This window comes from Chaetodon trifascialis, chromosome 15 (genome assembly GCF_039877785.1).
Source record: "Chaetodon trifascialis isolate fChaTrf1 chromosome 15, fChaTrf1.hap1, whole genome shotgun sequence".
Taxonomy (NCBI): domain Eukaryota; kingdom Metazoa; phylum Chordata; class Actinopteri; order Chaetodontiformes; family Chaetodontidae; genus Chaetodon; species Chaetodon trifascialis.
In genome coordinates, this window is record NC_092070.1 from 5,710,459 (window position 1) to 5,736,858 (window position 26,400).

At 42.0% G+C, this 26,400-nt stretch overlaps 2 protein-coding genes across 3 annotated transcripts in view; one reads left to right on the forward strand and one right to left on the reverse strand.

The window, feature by feature from the left end:
• The first annotated feature begins 7,322 nt into the window (after positions 1-7,322).
• Positions 7,323-19,494, forward strand: cyb561 (cytochrome b561). 2 transcript variants are annotated; one of them, XR_011603101.1, is made up of 7 exons: positions 7,323-7,398; positions 9,550-9,757; positions 15,679-15,777; positions 15,913-16,016; positions 16,124-16,281; positions 16,754-18,506; positions 19,425-19,487. XR_011603101.1 is itself a non-coding variant. In XM_070981086.1 (6 exons), the coding sequence occupies exons 2-6, from the start codon at positions 9,553-9,555 to the stop codon at positions 16,944-16,946; spliced, it is 759 nt and encodes a 252-aa protein (XP_070837187.1). In that variant the 5' UTR covers positions 7,323-7,398; positions 9,550-9,552; the 3' UTR covers positions 16,947-19,494. The 2 variants fall into 2 exon arrangements, 1 of the variants encoding a protein (XP_070837187.1); XM_070981086.1 differs by having other exon boundaries at positions 16,754-19,494.
• Positions 19,495-19,976: 482 nt separating this feature from the next.
• Positions 19,977-26,400, reverse strand: part of tanc2a (tetratricopeptide repeat, ankyrin repeat and coiled-coil containing 2a) — a 44,955-nt gene continuing 38,531 nt past the window's right edge. The window contains exons 27-29 of the mRNA XM_070981166.1: positions 26,242-26,376; positions 25,788-25,888; positions 19,977-25,002 (exon numbers count right to left, since the gene is read on the reverse strand). Of these exons, the coding sequence (XP_070837267.1) occupies positions 23,103-25,002; positions 25,788-25,888; positions 26,242-26,376 (2,136 nt within the window). The 3' untranslated portion in view covers positions 19,977-23,102. The remainder of the gene's footprint in view (positions 25,003-25,787; positions 25,889-26,241; positions 26,377-26,400) is intronic.

Consider the following 26,400-nt stretch of genomic DNA (forward strand, 5'->3'; position numbering starts at 1 on the left):
CAGATACACAGTTTAGTTTGTCCTGCTTGCCTGTTTCACCTCACTTTCCCATGTTTCCTATCCATATGATGCCTCCGGACACACAATAGAGCTGCTGACTTGGACGAACTGCTTACTGTCGGACACACAGATAACACAGGCAGGGACTGAACACTGGAAGACTTTCAGGACTGTTGCCAATCGCTTGGGCAATACTGAGCTGTTCAATCAAAAAAAAAAAAAGTGTACTTTAAAATCATTTTAATGATCATGCCATTTTTAAAAGTTTACTTTAAAAAAACACTTTCCGGCTTCTCTGTGGTGACTGTTGGCTTTTCTCAGGGCCGGTTTACTGGCTGGTTTTGTTTATGCCTCTGGGATGTCACTATTGCAGTGGAGTCATGGAGCTAAGCATCAAATTATATATATATATATATATATACCGTTGATTGACTCCTCTCCCCATCTGGAGAAATAAATATGGCAGCCGAGGTGCTTCCAAAAGCCCCAGTTTTACTGACAATTGTTTTGTTGGTTATTTGTTAAAATGTACCATTAAATCACATTGTCAACTGACGGAGTCTTTAGGTGAGGCCGGCTTTATTGCCTGACCTTAAATCCCCTGTCCTGAAGAGAGTCCCTGTATTCAACTTGAGATTTTAAGACCCTCATTATTGGCTATTGTCCTGCCTATTCTAATCAAAAAAAAAAAAAAAAAGGCGAAAAAAAAAAAAGGTGCAGATTAGCCCATACCGCCCTCCTTACCTCTTTACTTTTTTCTTAATGCAGTGTGTAAGCTTTTCCCATGCTGCTTGACACCAGATTTGCTGTGTGGTAATCTGACCAAACACAGGATTATGAAAATTGTAAGCAAAAAAACAAGTACTTAAAGTAAGACAATGTGGATTTTGAAAGAAGAAATAACATATTATTCCACTTCCACATGAAAAGTTCAACTCAGAGGACATAAAACACAGCCTTGGTCAATTCAACACACCCAGAAGTTTTGCTGCTACAGCCTTATTTGGTCTGGTATGACAAGAAGTTTATGGTGGATACTGCTAGCAAAGTTTACAGACTTTATGGCTCTTCTCTATTTATGCTACTGCTATACCATCTTTTAGCATATACCATAATCCTATAATTGTCTCTTATGGTCTCAGGAGCCACTGTTCAGCAAAAGTTACACAGTTTCATGTTAAGGCCCTCATCATGTCAGGTGGGAATTAGTGAGGTTTAGTGGTTAAGTGGCCTATATATTCCCAAACATAAATTAAAAAAGCAAAAGCCAATTGTTACTTTAGGAAGTAGCAAAGCCGTGTAGCACATTTGCCAGTAAGTTTGCACTAACCAACATTTTTCATGTTTTCTACTGGCCTATGGTATATACTGTATGTATAGCAGGAAGTGAATGGTCATATTGTATATGCCAAATTTGCATAATTTTACATTATTTTTAGCCATAAACACCTCAGTGATCCTCTGACTTCAGTGGCCTTTGGGACATCTAGCTCCATCATCAGGTCAAAATCTCAGTTTGTCCAACACTTTGGTTTATGACCAAATTCCTGCAAAACTAATGACATTCCTATCACCCTCAGGTGTACTTTGTGTTTTGTCTGAATAGCAATAGTAAGCAAACATGCTTGACTATGATGGTGAACATGAAAAACTTTTTACCTGCTTAACATCAGCAGGTTAGCATACCGATCTTAGCATTCAGTTCAAAGCGCCACTGTGCCTCAGTGCAACCTCACAGCGCTGTTAGCATCAACGTCGACTCTTGTTCTATTGTTCAACTAGCATTTCCAACACTTAGATGGCCATGAATCTTAGCCCACTGTATCATCGTGAGCAAACATGTTGACAACGACTCACTGAGACAGTTAAATTGTGCAAGCTGAGTACCAAGCAGCCCTTGCTAAGAAACACATGCAGAGTGCAAAGATGTATCATTTGGGAACAAAGCCTGTGAGGTTTTCAAAACCATTTCAAAAATGACTGTAATTATGATGCATACGGGTAAAAATCAGAATCAGAATTATCAGTGACAAGATTTAGATGGACAAAAGGAGAAATCTGTTTCATTCATCATTGTTTACAACATAAGGCGAGTAGAGGGAAAGACAGGATTGAAGGAATCATAGTTGAAGCTATAAATATCCCCACTCTAAGCAAAATGTGACTGCAAAACAGATAGATGAGGAGGAGGAGGAGGTGGAGGGAACAGAAATGAAGGAGAATGGGGAAAATGAGCTAGGAAGGAAGGTGAGAGAATGGAGCAGGGACAGAGCAGGGAGGTTTGAGAAAAGATGAAGGCAGGAAGGAGTGAAGCTGGGAGAGAGATGGAGGAAGGAAGGAAGGAAGGAAGGAAGGAAGGAAGGAAGGAAGGAAGGAAGGAAGGAAGGAAGGAACGCTAGGGAGTGGGATTATGGGGGAAAGGAAATATGAAGGAAAGGGGAGAGCAGAGAAACAAGAGAGAGGAGAAATATTCTGCTTGAACAGAGAAAAACACATAAGGTAGAAAAGAAAGAGAGCGGGGGTGGAATGAAACGACGGAGAGAGTGAGAGACAGAAATAGAGAGAAAGAAAGAGCTATTCTGGTAATGATGTTGTTGCCATGGAGATGCTATCCTCAGTCAGACTACTCCACAGGTGCCTTGTGGGTATTTTTAAAGGACTTCACTGATTGGTGGAGGTCTTTGGAACAGAGGACTGTGGATTGGTTGATATAGGTGAAGGTCAAAGGTCATTCCATTGAATCCCATTACCCTTCAAAAGCTTTCTCATCTACTCTTCCTTTTCTTCTTCCTCCTTCCATTGCTTGCTAGTCTCTTAATAGTCATGAGTTTAAGTCAAATAAAGCTAAAAATAACATACCATATACTTCTTACTGCAGCATACATGTCTTAAGTATTACATGTACACACTGTGCTCAGTTTAAAGGAAAGCCCTTATTAACCTTCTTGAGCCACAGACCTTTGCTTGCATTAAAATGCCTGTAATCTATATTTTATATCAACAGTGGATTACATGATTACTTGTAGCATGGTGAAAGGGCTCATTTGCAGTGACAAACCTGCAGAAAATAAATCAACTCTGCAGTTCCCCTCAGCTCTACTGAGTATTTTTGTACCAAATGGCAGACAGACAAAGTAAGTGAGGAGCTGGTGAGCATAAAGGAGCGTTTAGCTGTGAGCCAGATATTTCTGTCAGGAGCTGGAGGAGTCCAAAAACAGAGCTAAAAGAGAATGAATATATGACTCACAGTGCATTCATCAGGTAGACAGAAACCTGACTCCAAATGAATGCTAATGCTGCTCCTTGTCAACTGTAAATAGGCAGCTTGTTGCTGACATATTCGCCAAATAAAGCTTTGAAGGTGATAGCACAACAAATAGAACTGAAACATACTGAATCACATGACAATTAAATGTAGAAAATTAAAGATAATATTATTAAATCTGCATTTTTTGGACAGTTGAGAGCAATAAGACCCCTGGGGGTTACTGCAACCAACCAGGAAACAGATCAGCACATAGCCCCTTGTCGCTTCTGCACTTTGGTTATTTATACAGGTTAAACAACAGCATATAATGTGTTGTAAAACGGAAAGGTGAAATCCGGCAATCTGATTGGCTGTTAACTGTGATATAATGAGCGTATACCACAGCTACTATTCTAAAAAGTCTTATCACAGCATATCACTCAGCTTCAGGGAAGCAACAATGTTTCCATGACACCGGCCGTATTATTAGCTAGATTAGATTATAAAATCCTGCACTGTGCGTCAATGAGTAATTAGGAGTCAAATAGCGGAGTGCCATGCAGCTCCCGTATAATGACAGTCACAGGATCAGCACCTTGACAGCGACTATGACACTTACAGGGCTCTATCGGGTGATCTGTCACCTGTTCACATTATTTACTAACGAAATTCATTAAGGCATATAATTTGGTGCTTTTAAAGTCATGATATTCAGATGTCACTGCTGCGTCTCCAGGTGTCACATATAGTCGGCTCAATAAAGTCAGTGATCACTCAAAGCTAAAACAAAGCTAAAAGTAACGCTAAGGGGTTTTTTGCCCCTTAACTGTGGTATAATGAGCGTATATCACGGCCTGTCGTGATATATTGCTTAATTGATTCATGACCTTTAGTTGACCTTTAGCTAGTTGATGTTTTTTTGTCCCCTTTAGACAGAGCCAGGCTAGCTTTTCCCCCTTGTTTTCCCATCTTTATGCTAAGCTTTGATAGCCTGCCACTGGCTGTGGCTTTTTTACTGTCCACATGTCAAATTCGTATCAATCTTCTTATTTAAGCAAGACAGAGAAAAGTGTATTTCCCAAAAGTTTACCAGATCTTGTTCCTGAGGAAAGCAAACCCCAACACATATGAAAACAAATAGGAATTTGAAATAACACACGCACGCACACACAGACACACATATGCACATACACACACAATATAGATAATATATATAACATTAACACACCATGGTCACCAACGACTAACTACTTCCAGGTGATAGGATGGACAAATGGAAATTCACAAAATTACATATAATTTCCATTATGAAATCAAGTGTTTCTTTAATTGTGACCTAATGCTGCACCTGTGGGTGGATATAAAATCTCAGACTAATAGAAGCATCACAGGTTCAAACCCACACAGGTAAAAATGTGTCCAGCCAAGCTGACAGAGGGCCAGAGACTTCATTACATTATCACACTGAAAGAAGATGAGAACGACGGGCCCACTGGTGTCATTAAAAGTTATAAGACAATAAAAGATGAAGGCGGAGGGAGTGAGAGAGAATGATGAGAAAAGATGAACGAATAACATGCAAGTTTGTAGCAGGCACACGCACACACACAGCAAAAGGAGCAGTGGTGAGTCAGCCTCCTGTGAGTCACAGGAGAAATCAGAAATGTCAGACAGAAAAAGAGCACACATACACAAACACACACACACACACACACACACACACACACACACACACACACACACACACACACACACACACACAGAGAGAGAGAGAGAGAGAGAGAGAGAGCTGTAGCCACCAGATACTGACATTAATGGAGGTAGCCTTGACAACTGTTCTCTTTCCACCTGAGTTAAGAGTCGCACACTATTCGCACTGCAGCAACACATTTCCAGACATCGAATAAGAATGTGACAACACTTTTACCCACAAAGACTTTAGGTGAACATCTGATGGTGAAAGGAAGCTCATCTTGAATTCTGCATCATCCTATGCTGCCCTCTGAGCCCCGGAGGTCCCTCAGCAGGTCCCCACACCCCAGGGTGAACACCACTGATCCACGGCTCTTCTGCATTATCCAAGCCTGCAGCGCCCTCAAGAGGAGAGGTTGGGAGGATGCATGATGTTAGCTGACAGTGAAACTCAATTACCTCAACTGCCCTTACAAAGATCACTTGACTAAATGTATTTATTACTGCATTTAGCTACAACATTGAGGTATTTGTACTTTCAGTACTTCCATGTTATGCTTCTTTACATCTATTTCACTGCATTTTAAAGGAAATATCATACTGTTTACTCCACTAAATTTATTTAATCGCTTTAGTGACTGCTTATTGTGCAGCTTCAGATTGTTCATACATATGTATGTCCATAGATGAAATATGCTGCAGGGTTGGCATATTATCTGAGCTAAATATTAATTTTGTAATTACTGCACACTGGTGTACAACAATATTGTATTTGATTTATTGTATTTGATATTTTATACATATCATGTTTCATTCTGATTCCTATTCTGTTTTAACTTCTGGACTGTTGTCTGTCTTTAATTCTCGTTTTTACTTGCTGCATGTTTGTATGAGTATAGCTGGAGGGAGCCTGATAACTAAGAATTTCACCGCCGGCGAGTGTTTCTTTGTAAGTGTTGAGCATTAGAACTTCATAAGAACCCAACAGTTTCCACCATACGTTTTAAAGTACACGTGGTGAAGCATTTGCATGTCAGGAGAGACAGAAACTCGTGTCGGCGTGTGCAGGATGTGCACAGTCATTTGACAAAACAATTAAAGCGTTTGTTTCCACTCTTAGTCTGTTTTAAAAGGTTGCATAATTCACAAGAGGGTATAAATGTGCAGGACAACTCCTCTTCTCTAAATAATACGAGAGAAAGCAAGCGGGCACTGACAGAAACGGCGAGCTCCCTGCAATGAACGAGCGGACATGACGCACATGGATTATCTAGCATGGATGAGGTCTGAAGACTTACAACTCTTACTTAGTAAACTTCAAACATGTGTGAAACAGCTAATAGCTACAAAAACCGGTGATTACCGTGAGATCGCATAAAGTAGCCTACCAGCTGTGCAACCCGCGCGTAACATTACGCATTGTACGTCCACAACCGACTGCTAATGCGCAGTAGCACACATGTTCTGCGGGTACTTAAGTGAAAATGAACTTATTATCATAGACTCAGCATGTTGATAGCGGCTGAGCTCCAGCGAAAGGACGCTTTCTCACGTTTTGGAGAGATCTGAGTGCGCCTCAGCCAGCAAGCTCTCTGCACTCTGCATCATACTAGGACTTTTACATTTAATACTTAATAATTAATAATAATTACCAAAACCTCTAGAACACTTTTCAGATCAACTAAAAACGATTGGAAACAAATGGGTTTCATAATCAGCATTAATAGCAGGCCTACTATCAGCGGAGGTAAGAGCAGCAGTATTAGTCATATAGTGATGATAGTAGCAGTGGTGCTGTGATGCCAGAGGTGTTGAATAATTAGAGTTGGGTTCATTAATCCAGCGGCTAATTGTTCTGATTTGCCTCGTCTGCTTCTAATGAGCAGCGACGATTCACTGACATACACTCCCTCTCCTCCCCCGCTCCCTCGCCTCCACCTCCTCCATCACCCCCTTTAGTGTTGTCAAGGCAACAAACCTTTACACCGGAGCTGTTAGTCATCAGTCCACGCAGCCCAGCCCCCACCCTTCTGTCGTGATGTTGCAGTGACGTTATTGTGACAAGTCCACTTCAATGTCCATGAATAGATTTATTTAGATATAAAATATCTGAGTTGGACTGCAATACAGAAGTTTTCTGTGATAATGGATGAGCGTAGTGGACGGTGCGTGTGGTGGTGTAACACCTCAGTTTGTTATTTCCTCCTCACAGACTTGCTGTTACATGAGTTGAGCTTGTATAGGAGGGTATCCAAAACACACACACACACACACACACACACACACACACACACACACACACACACACACGCACACACACACACACACACACACACACACACACACACACACACACACACACACACACACACACACACGCACACACAGAGGGGAGGAAGGCGGGTCTGTAAGTAGACTCCAGGACTTCCTCGGGAGAGCACAGCGGATCCTGCAGCGCAGTAAGTGTTAAAGCTCTTTCTTGTTTTAATCGCTTTTCTCATTTAGAAACTGCCCTTTTCTAACGTTACCATCATAACTATCAAAGCAGAAGTGAAATGATACCCATAGAGTGAAACACAGTATGGAGTCGTGCAGATCCCCAGCAGCGGCAGGTAACAGGTGACAGCTCCCTGTGGGACCTGAAGCCTGCCAGCAGCCTCTGATTTCCTCTGCTTCTCTATGATATGATTGTAGTTGTGGCGGTGTGTCTGTGTGGGAACAGCTCTCTGATGTGTCTGGATCGGGGGTGATAATTGACTTAGGTGAGGTCTTCTGCTGTGTGCAGAAGCTGCGATCATGAGGCGAACAGGCAGAAAGCCTTTTGATTTCAGCTCTGCTAAAGTCCGATCAGCTCCGTGCGACACTTCCTGCATGGAAGCCCGTCGTCATGTTTCTGTTGCATGACTCTTCCGCTGATGGAGAACACGATAAAAGCAGCAGATGCGGGTTGAGTGTCTTCTTTTTTTTATTGTGAAAGAGCTCCGCTGTGTGTTTAGTCAGAGACATAAAGTTTATCTATATAATTTTTTGTCATTTAAATTTTTATTGCATTTTTAAGCAACATATAAATAAGCACAGGGTTAATGATACAGGTGTTTTGTTTTTGGTGTAGACATCCTCGGACATGCCATATACAGAATGAAATTATAAAATCTAAACAAATATATTGCATGTAAGAAGTCCAGTCAATCAGAAAAAGGAAGTGTGTACTGCATTTAGTCTCTGGTGCCAGAGTTCTTATCAGTTTTTGTGTAGTTACAGAAAGATTCCCAAGAGCTCGTCCCATCCTCCATGTTGCCTCAGGAAGCCGTCTCCACCATTGCTTCCATCCAGTCCCTCAGATTAGAAGACACAACAGTTTTCCAATGTTTTAAAATAACTCTGGAAGCTGTAACCAATCCCACCATGATACATAAAATTTATTTTGATAAGATTTGCTCCAGCTGAGCTTCTTAAGGTGCAGCCATGCTTTTTCCTAATTCTCTGAATTCAGTCATTTTACGTTTATCTACTGATTAGTCAAACTTGATTTGGAGTCCAAAGTGAGGAAGGTACTAATACTTGACTTGAGTATTCCCATCTTGTACTACTACTTCATTTCAGTGGAAGGGAAATACCTTACTTTTTATCCCACTGCATTTCTCATTTTATTAAACAACCCAGCAGTTAAGTAACTCAAATTAACCCCGTCTCGACCAACTACAACAGTAAAATACTGCTTACGCGTGAATGCATCAATTAATTAAAATGATCTAGTAATATAATTACACTGTGAGGGGCCATTCTCATACAAAGATTTAAAAAATTGTATACAAGTCTGTCTGTCTGTCTGATTGCACATACAAGATATGAATGGAAGTGTGAAGTGAAGTGAAGAACAGGAATGAATGGAAAATGAAAGTGTACATCCCTCTGCAAATGGACAAACAGTAGGAAACTGAACAGTGGACTGGGTTTGAGGTGTAGTATGGTAATAGTGTATGATAATAGTCCTCGTCAGTGTCTGGGAGGGGAGATCTGTGGTGCATGTTGGTGCTTTGGCCAGTTATCTGATATAAGAGACATTCATGTAATTGCAGCTGATACAAGGGCTCACTGTTCCTGGATTTGTCTCTGGATATCATCATGACAAACATTTTTTTTTCATGGGTTCGTGTATGAACGTCTAAAATCCAGATTTGGTTGTTCTTAGCAGCACAGGAGCTGCTGACGGCACTGCAGTGGAAGCTGATGGCCACTGGCTTTGCTGTGGGGATGAGGAAAAATCAGTCTTTAGACGTTCATGGCCCTTTGTGCGATGGAACACTCAGCACCTGCATCCACTTTAGCATGACCGGATTAATCTGTTAGGTGACCCCTGACCCCTCCGCAGTTAAATATGCTTTTGTTCCACACTAAAACTTAAATGACTCAACTTCAATTACAAAATTGAAGGAGGGAAAAAAAATCAGTTACCACATACAGAAACCTAATTACCTCATCATGTGGTGCTCTGCAATTGTCTTTCTCTACCTCAGCTTCCTAATTGAATTCATTTTCCTGTAGTTCAAGGAAGAGTGCAGCCCAAGGCATCAGTTGCAGTCCGTAATCTGTCTGTCTGTCATTCTCAGATCATGGACGACTCTGCTCCACGTGCTCGTGGCTCGATGTTTGCATGGCTGGTGGGAGCGTCACAGGCTCTCGGTCTGGCCTCAGTGGTGCTGACCGGTGTGTGGATGGGTCACTATCGTGGGGGCTTCGCCTGGGACGGCTCAACGCTGGAGTTTAACGTACACCCTCTGTGCATGGTGCTGGGCCTGGTCTTCCTGCAAGGTGACGGTGAGTCCACTCTGATCACCGATCAGTGCACGCTGTCACTCTCAGAGGAAACTGCAGTTTCACATCCTATGATAAATTTTCACTGGACAAATTGTGTAGTTGCATAATGAGTGCCTCAGCCTATGGAGGCAAACAGTTGTCAGTTGTTGACACCAGTCTGGATTTCGTCCACATCACAGCACTGAGACTGTACTTATGAAAGTTTTAAATGACATACATCTGAATAATGATGCTTCCAAAACCTCAGTCTTAGTATTATTAGATCTCAGTGCTGCCTTTGATACAGTTGATCATGACATACTTCTTGACAGACTGGAAAAGTGGGTGGGACTTACTGGCGCTGTCCTACACTGGTTCAAATCCTATTTACAAGATAGCGACTACTTTGTGTCAATTGGTGAGCATGTGTCTGAATGAAAAAAGATGATGTGTGGGGTGCCACAAGAGTCCATTCTCGGACCACTTCAATATCTACATGTTGCCCCCAGCTCAGATTATGGAGCATCATAATATTTCTTATCATACTTACACTGATGATACACAACTTTATATTTCTGTGTCATCACATGACTACAGTCCCTTACTTTTACTGAATGAGTGTATTCATCAAATCAGTGAGTGGATGTGCCAGAATTTTCTTCAGCTTAATGCAGATAAGACAGAAGTGATTGTATATGGCCCCAAAAATGAAAGGTCAAAGATCAGTGCTCACCTCAACTCCATGTCACTGACAACAACAGATAAAGCCAGAAATCTTGGTGTAATTATTGATTCTGACCTGAATTTTAACAACCATTTAAAGCTGATTTCCAAATCAGCCTACTACCACCTGAAAAATAGAACCAGAATCAAGGGATGTCTGTGCAAGGAAGACATGGAAAAACTTGTTCATGCAATCATTTTCAGTAGGTTGGACTATTGCAATGGAGTCTTTACTGGCCTAAACAAAAAAACAATTAGGCAACTACAGCTGATCCAAAATGCTGCTGCACGAGTCCTTACAAACACCAGAAAAACGGACCATATCACACCAGTCCTCAGATCACTAGATTGGCTTCCTGTGAGTCAAAGAATAGACTTTAAAATCTTACTGTTGGTCTACAAAGCATTAAATGGTCTAGGACCAAAATATATTCTAGATTTATTAACTCCATATGAAGTATCCAGAGCTCTCAGGTGATCAGGGACAGGTCTGTTGTGTGTTCCCAGAATGAGAACCAAACAAAGTGAAGCAGCTTTCAGTTATTATGCTCCTCACCTGTGGAACATTCTCCCTGCACACCTGAGGTCTGCACCAACTGTCAGCTCATTTAAATCAGGGTTGAAAACATTATTATTTGCTACAGTTTTTACTTAAAGTAAATATATTTGCTCCATGATTTTAATCATTCTAAATGCTAACTTATTGTCTTTTACTGGCTTCTGTTTTTAATTTTCCTTTATTGTATTTTATTTTTATGTTTCTATTCTCTTCTAATCTCTTTCTTTCTTTCTTTCTTTCTTTCTTTCTTTCTTTCTTTCTTTCTTTCTTTCTTTCTTTCTTTCTTTCTTTCTTTCTTTCTTTCAAATGTATGATTTTAATGTATTTTTATGCTTCTGTAAAGCACTTTGAATTGCCTAGTGTGTGAATTGTGCTATACAAATAAATTTGCCTTTGCCTTTACCAGTTTATATGTATCAAATAACATGAAATCTAAGACTAGCATGTTCTTCCAAGCCGTCCCTGAACACAATATACACAAAGTGGGTGATATCTGTAGATGCAGAGTGTCACTCCAAGAGAAAATAGACAAACGCACTTGTGAGTGTGTCCCCATAAAGAAACATACTGCAATGAGCTGCAAGAACAAAATGCACTTGGGTAAAGTTAACGCTCTTCAGTGGAGTTTGGACGCCCAACAAGCAGCTTTCACAGACCACATTCTGACAGAGACAGTATTCTGCAGGCAAGTTCTGTGGTGAGCGAGCTAGTAGCTAAGAAGCTGAAACCTCATTCAGAAAGAGAAATTGTCAACAGTAAAACAGCTGCAAAGTGTCAGTTTATCTGGAATAGTTCATGGGGATGAAGGAAAACCTGAAGTGGAAACTCAGTGATTGTGTCTGTGTGCTTTGACCTTCATGGTGGACATTACCAGGAACCTCTCAGAGCTTCTCAGCCCTCTAATGTGGGCTTACATTAGTTTTCTAATGTGAGACCATTTGAAGTAAAATTAAAGCTGTGGGAAGTTCAACTGGAAAGAGGAAACACTGAGCATTTTCCTACTCTGTAAAATGAAGAAACTGTTACGGCATCTGAACATGCTGCTGGGTGTGAAAACTGCTTCAGGCATCTGGTGAGTTTTACAACATGAAATGTAAAGAAAAGGAACTGTACAAACATATTTCTGTATTACATATACATATTTGCTGCAGGCTGAACTAAAGCAAATCTGTTGAGAACTCTGTTACACCACCACATTCACACCAGCATCTTTTCATTCAATGAGTATACAGTCAAAACATGTTCAAAAAACAAAATCTTGAACATCCTTGGTTTCCTCCATATCCATAAAATCCACCAAAGCTCTGCTCTGAAGTCATTCTCCAAACTTTTAAACTGTAATCTTTGATGTCTAAAAATTCTCTACAGTGTCAGTTAGAGGTCCTTGCAGGAATTGAGGCCTTGTCTCTGCCCGTCTGCTCTTACATCATTTTGTAGTCATGGTTACGCTCAGTCATTTTCAGATAGCATACTGTAAATTGAGTGAAACTGGAAGCAGATGTCAGTGGATGCTGTGTTTTGATCAGTCTGTTGGTGTGTGTCTGTGGTTAGGAGTGTGCCTGTGTGTGTCTTAGCCTAAAGCACTGTGTTGCAGACCCGTTGCATTAAGCTAGCACTAGCCAGACATGCATCAATGCCCCCACCCAGCACCCAGCACCCAGCACGTCTGATTTATACAGAGGGAAGGAGAAATGGTTTGGATCATTGTCAGTTTGTGTGTGTGTTTGGGACATGTCCAGTGAAGCTTTGACACAGTGGCCCAGCAGGGAATGGAACCAGCGGCACAGAGAGGAGCCAGTCAGCAAACTCAGCAGCGTCTTTCTCAGCTACAGAACGAAAAGGATGAGGACCTTTTCAAAACTGGACCCTGTAGTTCGTCCGTGTTATAGTGCTGCTGTGTGAAGCCACTCGAGGTGACTGGGCAGCACCTAAGAAGCTCGTGTATATGTGATGGGAGGAGGGGGCTCACTTGGGAGGGGCAACAATGGTGTCATAGTGGCTTTGGCCGTGTTAAGTTATTGAACATATATCACATTAAACTGTGTGTTGACTGGAACTGCTTCTATTTGGTGAGGCATCTGATGTCAGATGGTAGAGATGATGATGATGATGATGATGATGATGATGATGATGATGATGATGATGATGATGATGATGATGATGCTACTCTCAGCAGGTTTTCTAGGTTTGGGTCAGTCAGTCCTGAGCACAACTGTGGAAGTTTGTTGCTTTGCAGCTCAATGACTTCATGCTGAAGGTTGTCAGGCTGCGTGTGGAGCTGATTCCACAGTAAACAGCGTAGCAAATATGTTCAGTTCCTTTGTTGACTATTCATAGTTGTGAAACTCCCTGAATGCCTGAAGAAATGCCTGGAGTTTTCACACTTGGCAGCATAATCATGTGTCCTAACATGCCTTTGGTCCTTTTGTTTCCTCATTCCAGTTGAACTTGTCACAACTTTAATTTCATTAGTTCCAAATCAGACAGCAGACAACTTTCGTGGTGAGAAAGATTTTTCTTTTCATGATCTGTAATTTCCCCCGTTATCTTTTCTCATGGAGACTGTTAAAGTAGGAGAGTCTTTCAGTCAGCAAGTCACACTTTTTATATAATTTATCTCCACTTCCATCCAGTCACATGTGAGGCTGCATGACGTCAGGATTGGTGTGTGTGACATAACTTCAATTTTAACTGGAAAATTTGGCCAAATTAATGATTTCCAGTATTCGAAAGACACCATAATCATATTCTGGTTTATAAAATAGTAATTCTACATTCAGGATATCAGTAATTACACATGCAGATAATAAATAAATTATACAAAAGGCATTTTGCCAGTACAAATGCTTACTGTGCCTCTGAGCAGTACACAGTATGAGCACAGAATATACAGTGCAGGTGTTTATGAAACAGGTAACAGGCTGCGGAGTGAAGACACTGCTGCTCTGGTAACGACAACTGTGTGCCATTACTAGTATGAGCACAGTGCAAGTCATCAGAAGTCTCTACAGCTGTGATGCTTCAGAGGAAAGGATGTCTCATGTCTCTAAAAACACATTTCCTTGTTTCTTCTCTCCTCACTTTGTAAATGTAAATGTGCTTTATTTATACAGTCCTTTACAACAGCCTTTCGGTGAACCAAAGTGCTTTACAATAAAAAGAGTAAAAACAATGAGAGACAATAAAACAATAAAACCAAACAGAATAAAATACAATAAATAACATACAATAAAACAAAGTTAATGTCATCACCCTACTGGGTTGTGAAAGCCATCCTAAATAAATAGGTTTTTAATCTAGATTTGTGTCAGTCTGTGCATCCTCGGTGGGAGGGACCAAGACTCAAGGAAAGGACGGCAGTGGGGGAGACTTGGGGTGCACCCTTTGTGTCAGCAGGCCTCAGAATCTAATATTTCATGAAGATGAGTGGCTGAAATTCACTGCGTCACTTTCTGGTGTGATCAGCCCTTTAAGTTCCCTTTTATCATTCTACACACAGCTACTTCCTTCATCTTCTGTGTCTAGAGCTGAGCGTAGCACCATGAACGCCTTTGCAGAGAGACTGTCCAAAAGTCTGTATTTAACAGTTATTGTTAATATGACCGCAGGCCTTTCACCCTGCCTTCCAGTGTGGCCTCTCTGAACAGCCAACACCTTTGCCTTCATATATGTTTGGATGGCACCTGTCCTCCTAACTGTTGCTGTCCAAGTTTTCCATGATGTGTTTATGCTGCCTGCCTGAAATTAAGACAAAGTGAGATGTCCCTGTTTTTCCTCCTCTGTTTCGCGCCTGCAGCCCTGGGTACTTTTGCTAATGAGAGTAATCAGATTAGTTTAACTGGTTCACAGCTGTCTGTTACAGAGCTAGATTGCATTAGAGCCATGAAAGCTAAGGTCAGCTGGACATTAGACGGTGACTGTTGGAGGGGGGTTAGGAAGAGATGGAAACAGCCCGGGGACACACACACCTCAGAGCTGACTCACTGTCATTCAGTCTGCTTTTGTTGCTTCAGGCCACGTCCACACTGAATACATCTGACAACCAGTCTTTTTTGTCTACAATCTGTATCCACTCTTTATCAGCAGCTTTGGCGTTTGGAATCAGACACACTGTGGTCTATGCTCATTCTGTAAATGACACTTCACACTGACAAAGGCATGACGCTGCTGTGTGGGACTGGTATAAAGCTGCAGCCACATGTGGCAAGAGAGAGACTATAAACTGGACTTAAACCATAAGCAGTTGTGCAGAGTTCAAACTTTAGCTCTAATGAAACAATTACAATTGTCTTCACTGTGAGTGCATCAAGATATGAGCCAGAAGTTGTGTGACGTTGTAGTTTTTGCTGACTTATTCACCTCATTTTCCCTTCACAGTCATTGATTCTCTGTAAGGTTATGAAGATATTCCTTATTTTCCAGTTTTATCAGTTACTGATGTGTTAATTGTCCTGGGTGTTTTGAGATTTGCTTTCCCTGTTTTATAAGTTGTTACAGCCTTTTCTATGAAGCCATGTTGCTTCACACTGTGAATTTGATGCTGTGTGTCTCTTGAACTCATTGCTGAGAGTTTGCATTCTCTTTGCTTTCTCTGAAGAGATAGTGACTTAAAATTCTTGTAAAGTCACCTCTCCTTCTCTCTTTCTCTCTATCTCTCCAGCCATCCTGGTCTACAGAGTATTTCGAAATGAGGCAAAAAGGAACGTAAAGCTGCTTCATGGCATCATTCACCTGCTCGCCCTCATTGCCAGCATCGTAGGTGAGAGAGAGATGAGCATGTGTGAGAAGCTGAGAGAGAGACGGGAGAAAAAGATGCCTAAATTCTATGTTGTGTGTGTGTGTGTGTGTGTGTGTGTGTGTGTGTGTGTGTGTGTGTGTGTGTGTGTGTGTGTAGGTATTGTAGCTGTGTTTGACAACCACAATGTGTCAAACACGCCCCACATGTACTCTCTGCACAGCTGGTGCGGCATGGCTACCTTAGTCTTATTCTGCATCCAGGTACACACATGCACGCGTGCACTATTAACACATGAAGGAATAAAAATATAAGAGTAATGTGCATTAAAACTGTAACACTAACTTGTTGCCCCTCTCCACTCTCCTAGTGGGTGATGGGTTTGCTGTTCTTCCTGTTTCCCGTTGCGTCGTCAAGGATACGAGCCTTGTATCTCCCCGTCCACGTGTTCTGTGGTCTGGCTCTGCTGATCATGTCCATAGGGGTTAGCCTGCTAGGCATCACAGAGAAACTCCTCTTCAGCATCGCGTAAGGCTGTCTGCATCTGTCTATCTCTGCTTTCTCATTATCATAAAACAACATAGTTGCTCGCTTATCGGTAACGGTAACAGTGCTGATAGTTTTGGTTTAATTTGCCCAAGTTTTCTGAGATATGCATGTCTGGGAATTCTACCACTACACCGAGACATCTAGAAACGATGAAATTTCCTTCAGCAATTCAGATGTGCTTGTTTACACCAAATGTATCAGGTGCCAATACTGTAAACATGCTATATGAGAACGTTTGAGGAGTTATTTGAAGAATAATCTCTGAAAAGCATTCAGAATTTTCGCTTCAAGTGTAGGCCCTCAACTGTCACTTTGTATGTACGCCCTCCATCAATCAAATGCCTGAAGGATTTTCACACTCAGCAAATTCAGGTCTTAGAAATGTATCGCTTAAAGGAATGTATGTATTCGTATCTGATTTATGTGTTTCTCTCTCTCTCTCTGGGCCCAGGTCAACCTACTCCAAGTTTGATCCAGAGGGGGTACTGGCCAACATCTTGGGGATCCTGCTGGTGTGTTTCGGGGTGCTGCTGGGCTACTTGATCACGAAGGAGGAGTACAGACGTCCACCAAACCCAGAGGAAGAGTCTCTGTCTGTCCACTTTAAGACCCTGACTGAAGGGCGGTCACCCACCACACCCTGACCTCAGTGACACAGTGTCCTACCAACAGACTAGCTGTGCTGCTAGTTACAAAGAATGGCTGTGTTCAGAATAGAGTTTTACCACACTGACCTATTTGATATATGACTTTCTCCCAAACTTATTTATTTCTGCTTTATTCTTTCATGTGAATCATTAACAGAAGAAGTCTTGCAAATGCTCATTGCAGTGGAAGGAAAATAGTATCGCACAGCCTCATGTCATACAGCTTAAAGCAGGAAACCAAGCAGCTCAAGCTGACCAATCACAGTTCTTGTTGTCTCCGCATGGTATCTCTGTCGCTGCTGCAGTCCCAATGTGTAGTGTACAGTGTAACCCCTTAATGCAGAAGTATGAGTGTAGTTTACATGTATCTGCAGCTCAGCAACAGTTTGTCTTGGACTAACCACATTTGCAGGTCTATGGCCCCCCACTACAGTTCTGCACAAGCCTAAACCTGAGACCCAAGCCCAGCCCATAACTGTATCTTTAACACCAGACCTGACTTAACCTGACTGTTTTTGCTAAAACTGAGACCTTGCTGAGACTTTTTTTAGAGCCACCAGGTCAAGTAGCAGAACTCTACATCCTACTACTACCCACTGCATGTGAAAGTGAAACAAACATTTGGTTATGTTAGACTGATTCTGATTGCCAAAATACACAGATTTGCTAACCTCCGATGCCAATGAATCTGTTATCAAACTGAATGTTTTATAGTCAGATCACTTTGTTGAGTGATTGTGTTGGGAGGCGCATGACAGTTTATGAGTTTAATGGTTTTAATCCAGGACCTTCAGTATTTGGATCACGAAGCTTGTGAAAAATAATGTGTGTCAAATTTAGCAGTCTGCATCTGTGTTTCAATGTATTTCAATATTTTCTGCTGTTCTGTTTTTTATTTTTTTTACTATTTATCTTGAGCATCTTTGGCACAAACGTTCTGTTTTCGAGTCATTTCTTGAGTGCACACTGGGCAGCTGGGTCATTTATCGGCAGATGCTGACTGTTGAAGGACACAGATAGTACAGTTTGGCTTTGTTACACACAAAAAGTCAAACTGGTGCAAAACATTATGCTCACATTTGATCTCCTTGATCTACGCAATCCATTTAGAACCACCCATGTCTGCCATCTTGATTTTCTCAATTTTGTTCTTTGTTTTTGATCAAAAATAGAATAATTAATTAAAAATAGATCAATTAAAACATAACTTAAAATTTCAGAAAGTTTTTTTTTTTTTTTTTTTTTTTCAAAATTCATTCCTCTGCACATCAATATGTAAAGCTGCAACGAGACTTGTGCCAAATGATCATCTAAGACAAATCAGTCTTCACTTTTAAAAGTCAGAAGTAAAGGTCTTGTGGAAGGTTTAGCTTTTGTGTAAATTATTCACATCACACTACTTTTGTGGGTCACAACACTGTTAATTGTATTCAAACTAAGCCTTTCCTTTTATCTGATGTCCCACAGGATCTGTACCTGTCCCAGATCCAAGTGGCGAGAAGCCCAGTCAGTGCAGTTTGTCCTTTAAACAATGCAGAAACAAAATGCACTCCATTGGTAAGCTGTCTATATTTAATGGGAAAATTTATATAACGCTTTATATGTGGATGTCCAATTAGTGTAAATAAATTTAGTCAACTGAAGCAATAAATTCCTCGATGTCTGTTGTATTGACTGAGGAAAGCTGGGTTCTCCTGCTGTAACAATCCTTTCTTCCCACCCTGGATGCATCAGTTGATGTTTGCGCAGCGAAGCAGCTGATGTTAGAAGAGCTACAGGCTTTGTCAGTTCTCCACCTCTGGGTAGCCAGAGGGTGCGTAGCTGCTCAAAAACAAAACTTCTTTGTTCACTTTGCTTGTATTGCAAACTAGCTCACAGTCAAAGTCAAGGTATCTTTACTATCCCCCAGGGGCAGCCTGTTACACAGCTAGCAGTAAGCACATAACAAACACAATTAACATGATTTCACACTGAGAGAATTAAACCCCACAGGCCTGTACCGGGATCCGAGCTGATGTGTGTGTGTTGCTGCTGTAGATGTCCTTGATAGATATGCCCTGAAGATAATGAAAGAGCTACATGAAAAAGAAACCACTTGGCACCATGGTAACATGGACATCAGAAGTACACATGCAATGCATCCTGGGACATATGTGCCGTGCTGGCAGGAGAACTCAACTTTCCTGTCAGTGTAGTCGGCACTAAGGATTTTATTGCTTCAGCTGACTACTTTTACCATCAACACTAATTAGACATCCACGTTAAATGTCAAATTTTCCTTTAAATGCAGCGTCATGAAGAAAAAATCTGTTCAGTGTGTATCCAGAAGTGTTTTCAGTGTTTGGTTACTTGATGCATTCTTACCTATAGCTCTTAAATTCATTTCTTTGAATGTTCAACCAAATTAAAAACATGTAGCTATGTATATATATTTGGCAAAGCAAAGCTTTCACTCATGTTGTTTGTCTTTGACAGTATCATCTTTCAGAGGGAAGTCTTAACCTTGCTGGGACAACCTGAAATAAACAAAAATGTGTGAAACAGCAGTTTGTCCAGTTGTGTTTTTCACATGACGTAAACTTCTGTTTTCATAAAGCTGCATCAGGTTTGGGTGGCTGCTTATTTAAAAGCAGTTATAGCAGCACCAGCACACCTAGCAGCTAAAGAGCCAGATGACACCACTCAGGTACCATATCACAATTTTTAGTTATATGTATTTTACACAAGTATTTCCATTTCCTGCTGCTTTATACTTAACTACGTTCCATTGTGGAATACTTTTTACTCAACTGCATTTATCTGACAGCTGTATTTACTGGTTCTTTTGCAGGTTTACAGGCAAGGATTTACATTCAAATAAAATAAAATTATTTTTTTTAACCCCCCCATTCAAAAATCTTCTGTTTCTTTTGTTTGTGTCCCCTAAAATGTCAAGACATGTTAAACAAAATATTAATCAGTGTTTTATGTACTAAAATGTGTTGCCAGGCAACCACTACAGTAATCCAATAAGAAAGAGATAGACATCTGTCTTTCATTCAGCTTTATTCCTCTTTGCAACGTTAATTCAGCAGTCAGTAACTTCACATGAGGTGACACATTCATGTTGTTTAAAATGTTTAATAATGATGTTCTTATTGTTATACATAACCATCCTGGGTTTTAAATATTAACCTATGTTACACACAGTGAAAAAGCCCCCAGTGAACCCATTAACAGGGGACACACACGCTCAGGTAATGCTTGATTGTTTCAAACTCTGGGCCTGGGACCCCTAAGCAGTTTGGGGTTACATCCTACATATACAGCACAACACATTGTTTTACTGACAGACAACCCCTCTGTCATCCGGCTCATCAAGCATTTAAAGCAACACTGATGCACTATGACAAGCTGTTTCCACACTTTACTATTTTAATCATTTTAAACTACTCATGAACATCCAATCGACTTCCTAATTATGCACTTGATCGTTCTAATTGGGCAGAATTACATACCATACCCAGCAGTCCGACCGTGAAAACGGCTCGTGAAGCAGGATGGTTAAGTATTACCACATCCAGTCACAGCTGGAAACTCCTGAGCAGTAAGAAATAAGGGCAGTGGTCACAGAGACTGTACCATGACAGAGAGGTCAGAGGTCATAGGTTCCATCAGCTTCAGCAACTCTGAAAGCAAGCTGCTGATTCATTAGAAACATCAAAAGAAATGTACAAAAATCAGGCATTCATGTGCATAAAATACATTTTTAAAAACTGAAAGCTTAGTTCCACTTTCGTGAATACCATCTGTTAATTACACCCTCCTGGAAAACTAACCCCCCTCATTACTACTGCTACGCCTGTCAAGCTTTCCATTCTCACACAGCAAATGTTCACTTGACAATGATCAGGGTGACAGATCAAAGTTTTTTGTCATTTTCTGAAACAACCGATCCTTGGTTCCAGACGGAGGAAAACAAAAGCAGGCTTCTTCCTTTTATCCATCAGCAGATCTTTTGGGACTTCTGAAATTAGAAATTCAGCTGGCTGATTTTATCAGCTGCAGCTACCCAACTAATAAAAAACATCTCCACATGATCTGACCTCGAATGTGTCCTTACAGATCTGTTTTACGAGCCTCTTGTAAAAGGGATCTTAAATATGCACTTCATGGCTACATACATGATATTGTGCTAAAAAAATTAGGCAAAAAAATTGGCATCCCTACGAGGTGATGACTGAGGTGGAAGACATACACACAAAGAAACAGAAATGTTCTTGTATTGCGGTGTAGAGATAGTTAGTCCTGGTATGGGAAGGGGAAGGGTAAGGGAAAATGATAGATCAGAGCGCATCCAGGACCACCTTCCACACAGTGGCTAAAGACTACACAGTGGATATGCTAGTGATGAACTGGATGTTTTTACACAACCTGCAACCCTACAAACTAATGTAGTTACTTCATAGAGTTTCCCTTGGCTCAAGTACTACTGTAGGTAGGTAGCTAGTTAGCCTGGTCTGATGATTGCAGCTCACTGTTGAACCCATTCCTGACACTTGTGCTTTTGGTTTTGGAAAGGCGAGGGAAACATACACCAAACTCCAGAGCTTGACAGGCCATGCCATGCCTAGTTCAGGTGCTAAGGTGTGGTTGGACAATCTCTATTTTGGGTTGAGTGGTCAATTGGCTTTTATTGAGTTATTGACAGTCGAAGAAGCCAATTACAAGCTCACGGGGCATACTATACTATGTTTCCGTGACAACGCAAAAGGCTCTGGTACATCATTTGGGATCCTTGTAGTTTGCATAAATTAAGAGTTTTAGGACTACATAATACAAAAGACCTTCATAGAAAAACCAAAAATAACTCTACCTGAAGCAGAAAATCCCAAAAGATTAAAAGCCATTTTTACAGGATGTTCATTGATCAATAGATCAGTTGATCACAGAGCAATGCCACCATAAACAAGCAGGAAGAGACGCTGACACAAAACTGAGCAAAGCTCAACTTGAACTTTGCTCTATTTTTTGTCTCTTTGAAAAGGTTTCCATTTCTTTGCTCCGTGTGAAAATCCCTCCAAATAAGCAGATAGAGGCAAATCCAAATGGAATATACAGTCTTAGGAGAAACAATATTTATACAGTTTAATACAGATATAACTTAAAAAAGATAAATATCACTTACTTTTCTTTTATATACAGCAAGTCAGTGCTTTTTCAATGACAGCATTATCCTAGTTTCTCAAACTATGGCTTGGGACTGGGTCACTGACCAGCAACTGACTGGCACAAGTTTCAGAGCCTGGACCCTGCAGTGACTGTATCCAGGTTTCCAGTCTTCTTATCATTTCATTACTTATTTCAAACTCGAAATGAAAATCTTCATTAAAGGCGTCAGCAGCAGACAAAGGTGAAAGTGGTGCTTTTGAGTCTCTCTTGTAGGAATGTATGTCACCATCTACAGGCGTGTATGTGAGCTTGGCAGAAAAACTGGAGAGAAGTGCATCATGGGCATTCAGTGAGTCTTCACTTTTGAAATGTACTGAAAGCCAGAGATGGACATAGAGGGAAGGAGTTTTTCAGTCCTTTTTTGTGAGTCTCTTTCCTCGTTGTGCTTTGTAATGGCAGGAGCTGTCTCATGTTTTAGCACTCTCATCCTTTCCTCATTCCTTTTGTCCTTGCTTCTTTTTTTTTTCTCTGGTTGGTTAACGGACAGACCTTGACCTATTAGAGGCAATACGTTCCATATCAAGCTTATATGTTCGATTTCTACTTTCCCCTGTCTCTTCTGAACAATAAAGGACTCATTATGCTTAAACTGGACTGCTTGTCTTTCTGAAATTCAATCTGGAAAACACGCCCACTTCGCTCAGCGATTGGCCAAGTGTGTTGAAGTGAAAAAACAGGCAGGAGCTTCCTTCTTAAGTTTTCATGCTCCGTCCCATGTGAACCATTATTGCGTCTTGCCCCTCTGAACATCGTACAAACTACAGGTCTTACGAACTACAGGTCATTCGTGCTACATGCTGTACAATCTAGCTTGTTTCAAGCATAGCTAGGCTTTAATAATTCCATAGCCCCCAGTGAATCTTGCAATATGTAAGTGCATTCACTTCTTTCAAACTCCTCATCATTAACCCCCCTCCCTTGTCCCTGACTTTAAGCCTTACTCTATACATTGGACTCTACAAAGGGTCTTTTTGGTTTGACAGGAGAGGTAGGGCCTGTCTTTCTGTCACTCGGTCTGTCTGAGCAACTATGGATCACTGGCAGTGTTCGAGCCAGCTTCACATCCAGGTAGGAGGGATTCTGACTGGCAACCTGCACCGAGCCTTCACTCTGAGGGTTGCTGCCCTGCAGCACCTCATAATAGTCCAGCTGGTTGTCATGGACAAGGTGACCATTGTGGGCATTGTTGTTGCTGCGGTTGTGGTAGGCAATAGAGGATGGCTGGCGTTGACTGAAGCCTTGACTGGCAGGGGTTTTGCTAGGCGAGGTGATGACTGTGTCCACTGAAGACACGGCCCAGGAGCGAGAAGGGCTGAGACAGGACGCAGAGCTGGAAGGAGCTTGTTGTTGATAATGCACCCTTGCCGTCCTGTCGATAATGCCCATAAAAGGAGTGTTCCTAGATGAACGACCCGCCTCTCCAGGATAAGTCCCGCCTCCTATCATGCATAATTCTGACTGAGGAGAGGAGGTGAGAAAGAAATCGTCATGGTAGCCAGTAACCTCTCCCACAGTGGCCAGATCTGATGGTAAATCCATTTGCTGGGCAGAGGCAGAGGTCCTGAAGCCTGGGCCATAATTAACGGGCTGCACACCAGCGAGGCTGCCGCTGCTGGTGGAGAAACGGACGCTGCTGCTCTGGGAGTGGACAAGAGGCCTGGAGGGAGGAACTGCAGAGGAGGTTGGGTGGGCACTTAGTGGGCGTCGTAGTCCCCCCTGGTGGTGGTATTGGTGTAATGATGGAAGGCTATCAGGAGGCCCCATTGTCGCCTCAGTAACTTCCATGGGGTAGTAAGCTGCTTTGGATTGGTTGAGGCTTAACTGACGAGCCTGGCTAAATCGATTTATCCCTGCTCTCTCCTCTCCTTCTCTCCAATAGGCAGGTGCAGGTCTTGCCTGGCAAACAAAGTCAATATCCACATCATCTAATGGATATGAAGCTCCAGAGCTCAGACCACGCTGAACCTGCAGACTAGACCTGATATCTAGGGGGCTCGGGCAAATGCCTTCCCCCAGCTCAGCCAGTTCTTGGGGTAGTTGGTCAAACTGGGAATAGGCAGAACTTCCCAAAATCATGCTCGAGTGGGTTGAGGAACTGGGCTGACTGGTTCTGACAACCTGAGCTTTGGCTGGCTGGAGCCACTGGCCTTGAACAGGGTTCTGCTTCTGCAAGGATCTCTGATTGGACAGATGGTGGTGCTGCTGCACTCCCTGGTTTTGGTCTGACTGGTGGAAGGTTGAGATGGAATGTGGATGGAGGTGAAGACCTCCATTTCCTGACAATGCAGGCATACTTTCTGACATTGGGCTGGTTCGCTGCTGATGCTGCATCGGGGACGGCGGAGGGCTGAAATGGTGATAGGAGGAGGATGGAGGAGGAGGCGCAGAGTGACAAGGAGAAGAGGAGGAGGGGGAGTGGGTGGGGCTCGGGAGGTGACGATACAGGTGAGTGGGGGAGAGGGAAGAGGGTGATGGCACCCTGGGGTGGCTGTGGGTGTCAAGATTATGAACCACAGCTGTAGGGTGGAAGGAGGAGGAGTGAGGAAGAGCATCTCCTTCTCTGCAACTGTCCTCCTCCTCCTCCTCCTCTCCCTCCTCTTCCTCTGTAAGCCGCTCCCTGTCCTGCCCCTGCAGACAATCTGAATCTCTGCACCTGGCCTCCATGATGGACATGGCCACATTTTGTTGATAAATATGATGCGATGAAGAAGGGGGGGAGTCTTGCAGTTGTGCAATCTGCCGACACTCTTCCTTGACCCGGGATAGCAGGCGCTGGATCTCTCGGTTGGATGGGCACAGGCGGCTGGCCTCAATCAGGTCCTCCAGGGCTGCATGGAACTGTCTGAATGGTGGAGGGAGCAAACACAAAGACAGAAATACGATTTCAGAAGATGACATGAAGAGAGTGTTCTGCAATCACTGATAGATTCCCTTTCAGTTTTTCATCCTTCCATTTTCCCAACTGAGTCTTCAGTCTCACACTCCTTCTACCAGCTGATTTACTGAATTTAAATGTTCTCAAAGGTGCTGACTCAGTAAAAAGTAACTACATCCAGGCTTAAAATCCTTCTAGCTCTGCCAGCTACTTTAACAAGTTCTATCTGTGACTATGCTACATCACAGTTGGGTACAGTCACAACAGACTGTATTTAACCACACTCACCTCTGATAATGTGGGTGACAGGCCAGTATTGCAATGTTTTCCTCTATTTAAGGCATTATAGGAAACTACAAGGGACTTGGTTTGGCCCCTAGACATACGGCACTTGGAAAGCGTGTATCCACGCCTTAGAATATACATTAGAATACTGCTATGAAGCAGCAAAGATTTTCTTTTTCATGGAAAGTAAAGCCGGAGCGATGTGAAACTACATATTGTGGCTCCTAAACTCCCAAAAGAAGACAAAGATGCTATACTCGAGTGTCATCTTCCGGTTTACTAAACAGCAAGTTAACATTGTTGGTGGTCCCCATGCAGAGACTGCTAAAAGCATGAGGTCTCCTAACCTAATGGCTTCCAGCTGGACATTGATAAAAAAGCACAATACACTGAAAGGGAGGAGTTTGTGATTTGATTAGGGTTAGTTTGTTCTCTTCAACCACTTGTCTTTAGGTTGCTATGGTTACCTGCGGCTGCGTTTGGCACGGGCTCGGGCGTAGAAGGCCTCATAGGATTTAGCTTTCAGCTCTAGAGCTTTGGTAGCAAACTCTTCAGCAAGGCCAAAATCCTGCAAGCAAATAAAATAAACTTATGATTAATTATTTATTATTACGATGATCAGAACTTTAATTTGACCACATAGACAACATAGAAGCATTAAAAATACAAAAACAGAACATGCAGATGGAGGAGAGAAGGTTGTGAGAGATGAGCTTCATTTTAAAATAGAATGAAATACAAAGTCAATGAGAAATGAAAAGCATTCTTTCGTGGCATTAAACTAAAGCACATCATGGGTTACCGTAAATTGACTGATTACACTGATTACAAATTCTGTTGTGATTACACATTTTTCTCCTGTGTGTGTGTGTGTGTGTGCGTGTGTGTGTGTCTACGACAGAGAGAGGGGCAGAGACTCACGCTCATCTTGCGGTGGCAGCGTGACAGGTTGAGCAGCACACACACTCTCAGCTGTCTGAACGTCTTCAGCTCATCCCCTGGAAACTTCTGGAGAGCTGACTGATAGGAATGAGCAGCTTCCCTCGCTTTGCCTTGCTACAAATGCACACACACAAAATA